This window comes from Amaranthus tricolor, chromosome 12 (assembly GCF_026212465.1).
Source record: "Amaranthus tricolor cultivar Red isolate AtriRed21 chromosome 12, ASM2621246v1, whole genome shotgun sequence".
NCBI classification, from domain to species: domain Eukaryota; kingdom Viridiplantae; phylum Streptophyta; class Magnoliopsida; order Caryophyllales; family Amaranthaceae; genus Amaranthus; species Amaranthus tricolor.
The window spans coordinates 7,263,691-7,275,000 of record NC_080058.1 but is presented as its reverse complement, the minus strand read 5'-3'; the positions used below and the strand labels follow the sequence as shown (position 1 = coordinate 7,275,000).

The following is an 11,310-nucleotide window of genomic DNA, read 5'->3' as shown; positions in this document are numbered from 1 at the left end:
TACTAATAAGGCTACATATAATAATTAAGCTATACACTTACCAATAAAACAAAGGTATATCTAAAACATTTTTTGCATTTATTACACACTTACACTTATACTTACAAACATCAAAACAAGTCCAGAAAACTAATGAAGTTAAACATCACTATGTTGAAGTTTTGGTGCCTTGAGTCTTGGACTCATGTGTGGGCATATGGGTGTACAAAGGGAATAAGCATAGTATTGTTTGGGAAACAATGAAGTGTCGTTTGAGAAGAAAGAGAAAAGTTAAGATTTGGTAACAGAAGATAAAGTCGAGCCGACTTTACCTTCAAAATGAACCAAAGCGAGTCGCCAGAAAGCCGACTCAGCTTTCTTGACTAGAGGATGTTTAACTCCTTTGCTCTGTTTTTGTTCATTGCTAATGTAAGATTCAGAGGGTGTGTATTATAAATGCCCCTAATACACTAGATTAGAGTGGTTAATTCCTACCAATTATTCTCTCACTCAAGATGTAATTCTCTTTCACACCTTTTCTTACTCTTCTCAATGTCTATTTGAATCTCCATTGTAGATCTCCATTAGAGCTTCAAGGAAGCTTGTTCTCAACATCAATGAAACACCTAGACTAGGGAGGATGTAAATTATATTAGGTGAACCTCGTTAAATGTGTGTGTGTGTTGATTAATTGTTGTTTAATTCCTGCAGTTGTCCATTTCTTAATTTAGGGTTTTATGTTCTTGACTTTTATGCAATCCTAGGGGCATTATTATGTGTTCTAATTGACTTAGGACACCTAGAAACATCACACTACTATTCAGGAAGTGCAGGCATACAACATATCTTACAAGTGGCACAGACTCCTCTACTTAGCAAATCCTTTACAAATAGAAATAATGACCTCCATAGATAAAAGAGAGAAATAAGCCTGCTTACGAGATAAAATCCATTACAGCTCCACTATGTGGGGATAACCCAAAACAAGATAGCCTGCTCAATTCCAGCCCCACAATTCTTCTGGTGGGAGATGGTGCTTATCAAACAAACTTTCTAATATCTCTCAGCTTCACACAATAACTAATTAGAAAATATCAATGCCACAATCCCCAAGATAATTTCAATTTTCAACCACTTAAATATATAACCCATAGCTTCTATAGCAAAGAGCATGGCTGAAAATTGTAATGTCAGAAAATCAAGAAAACAACATGAAAAAAATACCTGGAATTTTATCTGAAAGTCCTAACACATGGCATAAATGTGAGTGCTGCTCACGCAGATGAACCTCAGGTCCATTATAAAAAATACTAAAGAGTGAAAGAAGCTCAGCTGCATTATAAAGATTTGCTAGCTTGAATGCAGCTATCAAATGCAAAAATCCCAAATTGTCTCTAGGTGTATTACCCCCATTCAGCTTAGTCTTCCAAAGATCAGCAAAAGATTTTGCTTCATCTTTTACATCACAATTAATTGGTGGTGATAACTTCATTAACCGCTCCAATAGAAATATGCAACTTGATTTATTAGCATTTGTTTCTTCCTTTCCAGGATATTTTTGGTGGAAACTTTTAATGACATCAAGAACAAGCTTCCCAGGGTCAGGTGCTGATCCAAGAGCATCCAATATCTTCTCATGCAATGCCTTTTGCTCCTTCAGATTTTCAATTAGATATGATTTCACACCATCTACATCCATATTTCTACATAATGAACCAATATCACCACCAATCATTATTGAAGAATCCACTGCATTTGCCAATTCTGCGATATCTGAGCGAGGTAGCACCTGATTCTCTTGAGTCATAATCTTGCTCGCTAAACATGTGAAACATGAAACCAATCAATAAGGTCACTTTAGGGCCTAGAACAGAAATAACTCATGATGCACATTAACAAGCAGAATAATTTGAGACCACGTTCATAAGGGAAAGAATACATCTGAGACTAAAAATCAAACACTTAGAATTTCAGAGAAATAAATATATCAGAAGGAAATATTTCATAGATAAGAGTCATCTCAAATATCACAACTCTTCATAAAGAACTCAGAACTGTAATCTCCAACTAAAACAACCCCTGGTTTCACCAACCAAATTAGAAAAGAAAGAACATTGAGTTATCAAGTAAAAATGGTATTTCCAAGAAACTGACATGGATCTAGCTGAAGGGTTAAGCCCCCAATACCCAAGGGACAAAGGTTTAAGGTTCAAGAAGTGACTTACACAAATAACACCCGAAATAGAATTGTATGCAATAATCAAGAAAGCTAAATCAAACCAATGAAAGAGCAAACAAACCAAACACAATGATTTACGTGGTTCACCACTAATTGGGCTACGTGCACGGTCTAGCCTAGAAGTCTTTATTGCCATCAAGAACCTCCAATGAAGTTACAATGGTGATGATCACAATTGAGAGAATTAGAGAATAAGGAGAAAAGAGAGTACTATGTAATCTAGAGGGAGGATTAGAAAAGCATTAGCCACTAAACTATGTAATTAGGCCTATTTATAGTTTATGGGTCCTAATTACGTACATACATAAGCCTAGGAAAGAAAAGTCAAGAAGAAAAAGAAACAGTAACTGTCCAGTAAGTTCAGCCGAGTCGGCTTTTCCTTGGCCAGGGGAAAAGCGGAGTCAGCTTTTACTTCTGTCCCTGAATCACTTTTGTTCTTTAAAGCCTTTTCATCTTATATCCATTTTACCCCTTTTTCACCTCTTTTTTACCACAACAAATTTACCATGGATTAAGGACCTAAGTCACACCTTAACCACACCTTAATCATCACACTAGCATTACCATATAAGTGCTTAAAAGGAATATAACTACTTTTCCGAACAGCAACAGAAGAAGGTATTGGGAAAGTGAATTAATTCTTTAATTTGCTTTTATCAAATTTTAAAAAATTAATTAAAACAAATCTATTAAGCAATGCTCACCAATTGGCTTCTTTTCAAGCTCAAGGGATAAACAAGGATAAAGTGCACCATCACTTTGCTTCTCTACAGACTCTTCCATTAGGCAAGGTTCATTAACTTGCCTCTCTTTCCATTCCGTAAATTGAGAATGCACGTTTAACTCTTTCTCTTTTTCCAATTCCTTGATGCGGGACATAAGGAAATCAAGTGGAAATTTTGAATCAAGCTTTAAGTATAAAATGCATTTTATGACATGACGAAGATTATTTAATTCCATGGATGCAGCGTGGATCTACAATAAATAGCCAAAATCATGTCGTTATTTCTTCATTTCATTATGAAACTGAACACTAAAATACAAATAGATCCTCGACTAAAAACATTAAAAGTAAATTACTACATGAAACTAAATAGTTTGAGACAGAGAAGACCAAAATTTAATCAACCCTCATATCTTAGTTTATAAAAGTGCCCTTAGGCGAGCCTCGCATCGAGGCTCTAAAAAATCGCTTTTATTAGTTTTTTTTAGATATTATATCTTTTTTCTTCTCTTCTTATGGCTTCTATTTTTAATCCTCTTGTTTTTCTTTTTTTGATTTTCCTTTTCTTTGATGATCTGTCTACTAGTTTATGTTAGTTTTTTTCCTTATATTTTTTTTCATTTTCCTCTATCAATTGCCTCTTATATTTAGTTCTTCTCTCTTCTCTATTCTATCTTCAATTTTTCATTTTTATTTTCTTATAGGATTTTCTAAAATTCTCTCTTCTTTTCTTAACTAGTTAGAGAACACAAAGAATAATTGCTCTAACGTGTAGATTTAGGTACCCTCATGTGCTATTCTGCACTATAGTAGTAGACCATCGCAATGAATTAATGTAATTAGATCTTTGATGCAATAATAATATGAACCTATTATTTCACGTATCAATATGTTATAGAATTGTTTTGAAGCTTTCGAATTAAAAAGGTGTGTCTCGCATACGAAAAGCTTGCGCTTTCGCCTAGGCTTCAGAACCCCTTTGCATCTCAGTACTCCTTGCGCCCTTTAAAACTAAGCATATCATACCCACCACCCTTTGTACAACAAATCTCCGAAGGGAGACAAAGGAAACACTAAGGTACATTGGAAACCAAAAATATTATAACAACAGGATCCCTCCCCTAAACAAAAAACCAAATATGTCAATTCTCAACACATAAGCAAACAAAGTAATGTAGCGCACCACTTAATCAAGGGGAGCTAGTAAAAGGGACAAGGTAGAAAAGTGCGTTGATCATTTGTACATGAATCATCAACATTGTTAGTATTCTAAAAACTAATGTAACACTTGACTATTGATTAGATTTTGAGACCAAATGTTAAAGTGGTATAAATAACCTTATTAGCCAAGAACATCCTTGGTTGAAATCTTGACAAAGAACTAAACAAAATGACGAAATTGGAAAACGTTTCAAAATGGTTAGGACAAGTTATAGCCAGGTTTGAAATTAAATTTTCAATTAGGAATCAAATTTTCCAAATTATGACACATTAATTTTATGGCTCTAATAATAAATTTTGATCGAATGAAAATATTAGCTTATGAGGTGTTGGAGCCCTTTATTTTTCCCTCATCTTCCACGTGTTTCTTTTCTTAAAATATCTCGCATCTCAAGTTTCATGCATCTCTTTCTTTGGGAATTTTTTTTCTTCAAGGGGTTTTTCTATGAAGATTAGGCTTCACGACTACAGTAGTATGATAGAATTCTAGGACTTTTTTTGACTCGTGTACTTATCAGTTATGTCTCCAAATGATAGTCACCTCATACCATCATTTGTCACTGTAACTTCTTACAAATCTCATTGACTAAATGACAGCAGTTCAATGACCTTCTCGACATATGTGGGTCTTGGTATTAAATGGTGGTAATGGTAATGATTAGGTGATACAAAATTATATAAAACATATCATGTGCTGTTCATTTCTATGATAATGAAACTTTGATCATAAAAAACAACTCTTCATTACCACCTAATATTACATCTCTAAATGGTAATGCATTTGAATGGATTTTGTGAAGAAAATGAGATAATTAAAGTAAACAAGCATTACTATTAAACTTGTGAAGAGATTTTCCCACCAAAATTACACTTAATTTCCATTACCATTCCCACAATTTAAACCGACGGGCCGTCAAAGTTTGTTTGTCCCTTCCTTTTATACTTAAGCTTATCATATTTGTAGCATGACAATCTACTCCAAAAAATTCATTAGCGTCAAGAAAGAATAAACATCTCTCTTGTGAATAAATTTCCTCAACAATTGTCCAAGCTTTAGAGGTATCTTAGAAATCTAACACAAAAAAATTATGATTTACAATCCACCTACAAGATTCAAATCCCTGCAACATAATTTGTCACGGCCAATCTAAATATATTACAGGCAACAGAAAGCACTTCAACATTTAAGTGGTGAAGTTACAGATAACTAGAATACACTTCAGTTTTATTATTCTAAGTTTTAGCTCATCAAATGATAACGAACTAAGTCAACAGATAAAGTATAGAATGAAAATTTTAAATTTCAGGCTGGTGTAGCTAAGTGGTTATCAAATTAATTATTACCATTGCAGCAATTGCTACAACAAAGAAGTGAGATGATAGAATTTGCTCTAGATAATGTGCGTTATATCCTCACAATCCATTCAATCATCACATCTCGAATATCTAAATAATTCCTCCTAACAACCTTTCAAGAAAGAACGCATAGATCTAAAAGATTATAATAAGACAATAGCAAATGTTTAAGCCTTCTATGGCAAATGAATCTGTTCTACTTTAAACTTGCACATCTTTCATCAATTAATGACTTATTTTGTTGAAAGTGTAACCTATGAGGGAATGACAATTTAAGTCTACATATGTAGCTAAATGACAATATATAACAAGTACCAATTCATACCTTGTGGTTTGCAAGGAGCTAAGGATTAACAACACAGAGCTCATCTATAAGAGACTAAGAATGCAACATTTATAACTCAAACAACATTGACAAACTTTTGTCAAGCATTCACATTAATGTCGCCAAAAGCTTGCATCAGTGAGACAACAAAAAAGGCCTGTTCTTTCCGTCTATCTGGCCTATCTGATCTAATTTTGGTTGAGTCTCAGAAAGTATGGTCAAGTATACATGATATAAGAAACATTTATTATCATTGGTGTGATCTAATCTTTTTGGTCTGGTCTAAACACTTAAAATCAAAGGATTAAATGTAAAGTAAATAAATTTGATCAAGTTTGGTCCAATTTAAATATATCTTATCTCATTTGATCTAATCTGGGTAAGTAAAAATTCCTAAAATTGTTGAAGAGAACATGCCCTAAGTCATATTGGCTGTTGCAATGTCATGATTTGTTTTGTTTTGCCAACAACAGATAATATTATTACAGAGATACCTTCAAGTTAGAAGTTCTATCGTTCTGTCTCTCATTTACTCTCTTCCTAATAAGCTCCAAGTGAGATTCCAGCAGAGGCACCGGCGGGAAATCACATTCTAGCTTAAAAACACAAATGTATTTTACAGCCAAAAGCCACTTCTGTCTCTTCATAAGAGATTCAATAACACCTGATCAATGTGATAAAAATAGTAATCAGAAAACATAAGGAATAAGCCTAAAGAATAACCAGCATTATGTAAAGCATCAAAATTAGCTAAACAGTCACTAGATAACACATGAACTATATATCACTACATAAATTCAGAAGCAAATCATGAAAGAAAATAAAGCAAAATTTCATATGGTAAGCAGCAATTTAATTGGAAAGATAAAATTTCTGAGAGATTGATACAGTTGAAGAAATACAATAGATGTTTGGTTATAGAATTAGTAAGTCTAACCAAATCCATATAAACTCCTAGATTTTCATCCCTCTAAGATGGCAAGGGCTAATGGTTCTCCATAGCATCACAACTATTTAAAGCAGACAGGCAAAATACAAGTACAATGGGATTTTCAGGGGAAAGGTGCAGGTGGAAAAGGAGAAAGGACAGCTCTTAATTTGATTTTTAACACTACTTTTCGATCACTCTTAATTTATCAAAATATTGTCAAGTAAAATTTTGTTTGATTTGTCTTAATGTAAATGTTATTAATATAATTTTTTAAAAATTTTTAATTATGCACAATTAGAGATATTTAAAATTGAATTAGTGCATTGGATAGAGTGTAAAAACCAAATGAGACAATTGATGTGAATTGGAGGAGTATATATACTTATATAGATATAGATACACATATACCCAATCACACATAAGCTATCAGAAGGTACAGGTACAGGACAACTTGTCTTCAGATCAGACCAGTAAAAGTACTTTAAAAAGTTTACCCAATTCCACAGTAACTATGAAAAGTCTTGCCGCTTACTCCAAAATGAAAGCATAACTAACAAATTCTATACCACAAAGCTAAATTTAAGGGTAGCTTGTAATCTTGGATTTTAGGGAAGGGAACAAAGCTAGATTTTGCAACATCATCAAACATACAGAGGAAAAGGATGAACAAACCTGGAATCTTCTCTTCAAGTCCCAAAACATGGCATAAATATGAGTGATACTCAGACAGGTAAATCTCAGTTCCACCATAAAAAATATTAAATAGTGAAAGAAGCTCAGCTGCATCATATAGACTTCCTAGCTTGAATGCAGCAACCAATTGCAAAAATCCAAAATTGTCTCTAGGAGTATTACCCCCATTCAGCCTGGTCTTCCAAAGATCCGCAAAAGATTTTGCTTCATCTTTTACATCACTAGTAATTGGTGGTGATAATTTCATCAACCGCTCCAATAGAAATATACAACTAGATTTATTAGCATTTGTTTCTTCCTTGCCAGGAAATATTTGGTGGAAGCTTTTAGAGACATCAAGCACAAGCTTCCCGGGATCAGGTGCTGATCCAAGAGCATCCAATATCTTCTCATGCAATGCCTTTTGCTCCATCAGATTCTCAATCAGATATGATCTGACACCATCCACGTCCATATTTCTGCATAATGAATCAATATCACCACCAATCTTCAAAGAAGAATCCACTGCACATGACAGTTCTGCGATATCGGAGTTAAATAGTTCCTGGCTTGTTTGTGCCAAACAGCTGCTTACTACACAGGTGCAACATGAAACAATTAAAAAACCGTCAATGGTGTTACTAGATGTCCAGACTCCCGAGTAAGAAACCTACACTCCATGCACATTAACAAGTAGTACGGACAGAAACCATGTCTAAAGAGTGTTATCCATCTCAAATTATAAATGAAACAAAATAAATAATGGTCCTAAGCGTGACAATGGCTGAGATCCATTTTCCACAGACAGGCCAACACACAAAAAGCTACAACCTTGCTCTGATGAAGTTGCACCACTTAAGTATTGATAAATTATACAACACAAAAATGATTCATGCACTGTGTTGATTTATAATGTTACAAATAAAGAGATGTTCTAAAATCTGAATACTAAAATTCTCATCATTCAACAAATGAAATATAATATAAGAACAATTAAATAGAAGGAGTTAGAAATTACTTAAACTATGATCAAGAGCCATTATGTCTAATTGAGCCACTAACAAAATAATCTCAACAGCTTAACTACTTCGACCCACTATCTAAGGGTACTTCCAACATATTATTCTTGAGGTGAAAAGGGCGATAAGAGATGTGACAAAGCTTCTCAGCAACATACAAAACTACAAACAAAACAGCTTAAGACCTCTAGAACATTCATGTCACGACATTCAGAAACCCTATAAAATCATTAGTACATTGTGCTATTAGAAGTAACACATCTTATATAGTTGTGTATTATCATAAACTTTTTAGCACACGTTTGAGCAATATACATTTATATTGGTAACCTCAAACAGTAATCAACAGCATTGGGAAATCCAATCATAAAAAAAATCAAAATCAACGATAAACACCCTGGCTTTGCGAGCAACAATGAGAGAGTTGACATGTTTTTATCAAGAAAAATTGTTGTTTCCAGGAGACCCACAAAGCTCTCAAAATAATGAAACACAAGTACACAACAAATCACCCTCCCTCCCACTGAAGCATAGCTCTCACAATAATGAATCAGAACAAAAACACCCCAAGTCACAATGAAATTGCTATATTTAATAATTATAGGAGGCTACACTAATTTTGCTCCATTTTCTTATGTAAATATCCCCATCACTTTCATTACTTCATCTACACATTTATTCTTTCTTTTAATGAGTATCATCCACATGATTCAAATTGTTTGTTTTATTCTCCCAACAACCAAACCAAAGGTAAGTTTTTGTGCGCAATTCTAGTAGGACTAAAAAGTATTCAAATCAATCATAAATTTGCCAAAATAAAAGGTAGAGGGCAAGTATTTGATCCACACCATCACTTTGCTTGTCGATTAACTGTTTCACCAGACAAGACTCCTCAAGCTGCTTCTGTTCCAGTTCCATAATTTGATAATGTTCATTGAGTTCTTTCTCATCAGTTTGATTTTCTGTGGAAATCAAACATTTTCCATAATTTATCATATGCTTCTCTTGTGTCTCCATTGATTGCAATTGCTCATTCATTTCCTTCTCCTTTACTACTATCTGTCTCCAACGCTCATCAACTTCTTTCTCTTTCAAATCAAGAGCTTCGCGGCCTTCAATCACCTCCTTCTCCTTCAATTCCAATGCTTGGCGAAGTTCATGAACTTGTTTTTCTTTCAATTCCAACATTTCACCATTTTCCTTAATTTTCTTCCCCTTCAATTCCAAAACCCTACTTTTCTCATCCAATTCCTTCTGTTTTAATTCCAAATTTAACATATCCTTCTCCAATTTCTCCTCCTTTTGCTTCAGCACCAAAACCCTGCTAATATATTCACCCTCCTTCAACACCATTTGATTGAAAAACTCATTCACTTCCCTCTCTTTCTCATCTACTTTTTTCTCCCTCTCGTCTACTGCTCTCTTTCGCTTCTCAGCCCTCTCCTCTTCAATACTCACCGCTTCAATTCTCTGGAAAATCTCAACAAACTGCTTCTCTTCCAACTCCAACGCTTTGTAACGCTCGATAATTTCTCTTTTTCTCAAATCAATAGTCTCACCCCACTCCCTTAATTCCTTCTTCCTCATCTCCACCGCAGCTTCAATTCTCTCACTGAACGATTTCTCCCTCAATTCAACCTCCGACTGAAAGTTCAGAAATTTGTTACAAATCATATCGGTTTTTCTTTCCTTTACCTCTAACTCCATGACTTGATTCTCCAGAGAATGGAGAATTTATGCAAAAGATTTATGGAAATTCTACCATTGATCACTTAAAACTGACTGGAATTCACATATGGTCTTGCTTAGATTAAAATTACGACTCATTCCGTGATCAAATCGTTAGAAACTTGCTTTGATACTAACATGGTTGATCGAAGTCAACGCAAAATCAAATTCGAAAAACAGAAAGAGTAGTTAAACCCTAAACTGTAGAGAAGACAAAGAAAGAAGGTAGATTTTGGTGTGGAAGAACTGGGGAAGCACAGTTGAAGTGTTTATAAATTGACTACTATTTAATTTCCAATTTTTCTTGGAAAAAGGCGGGTACGGCCCTACGTTAGTTTCTACTTCCAGCGTTAACCAACGCCAAAGACACAAGTATAAAGAAAATAGACATCATTAAATTGGGTGAATATACACTTGAAAGTGAGAAAAAAAGGGGTGTATAAGAATTAAAGATATAGTGATTTTTTGTTAGGTAAATTAAAAGATATAGTGATGATGCTATTTAAAATATATATAATAAATGTTGTAAAGTTAAAGAGAGGAATTAAAATACAAAATGTAGTTATTTTTTGAAATAGAGGGAACAGTAACTTATTACCTTGTCTAAATTATTAGCTCTTGTATAAGATTAATAGATTATTTTATGGTGAGACATACTTGCTCCGGTTTTTTACTATGCACCCAAACTATTTTTTATACTATTCATCATTTGATAATATTTTACATATTGCGGCTATCATACGAAAAAAAAACATGGTCTTGTAGGATTTTATTTTATTCCTCTCATCGGATATTTTTTTAATATCAAATTTTTATAATTTTTAGTTGACTATAATTTTAGATATAAGCAAACTGACAAACACATTGAACTGTGTAAAAAGTTATTTGTGCAAGTATAAATAACGGAGAAAGTATTTATATAAAGAGTGACAGAGTGCTAATTGAAAAGCTGAGTAATTTAATTTTTAAAGGGTTAATCTTAGCATTTATGATATGTCAAAAATTAAACAATTAAAAGTGATTATGATGTGTTAATTAATTTAGTTGGAGTTTGTTTTATATTATGTAGCAATTTAATTTTTTTAAGACAGATCTCATGATAAAATTGTCCAATTT

General features: G+C 33.5%; 1 protein-coding gene across 2 annotated transcripts in view; it reads right to left on the bottom strand.

The window, feature by feature from the left end:
* LOC130796875 (FRIGIDA-like protein 5) overlaps nucleotides 1-10,561 on the bottom strand; it is an 18,891-nt gene extending 8,330 nt beyond the window's left edge. The window contains exons 1-5 of one of the 2 annotated variants that reach the window (XM_057659296.1): nucleotides 9,315-10,561; nucleotides 7,448-8,041; nucleotides 6,339-6,508; nucleotides 2,923-3,082; nucleotides 1,204-1,797 (exon numbers count right to left, since the gene is read on the bottom strand). In XM_057659296.1, coding sequence (XP_057515279.1) covers nucleotides 1,204-1,797; nucleotides 2,923-3,082; nucleotides 6,339-6,508; nucleotides 7,448-8,041; nucleotides 9,315-10,173 — 2,377 coding nt within the window. In that variant the 5' untranslated portion in view covers nucleotides 10,174-10,561. Of the gene's footprint in view, nucleotides 1-1,203; nucleotides 1,798-2,922; nucleotides 3,194-6,338; nucleotides 6,509-7,447; nucleotides 8,042-9,314 lie in introns of both variants that reach the window. The other variant, XM_057659295.1, reaches the window with a different exon arrangement.
* Nucleotides 10,562-11,310: the final 749 nt, after the last annotated feature.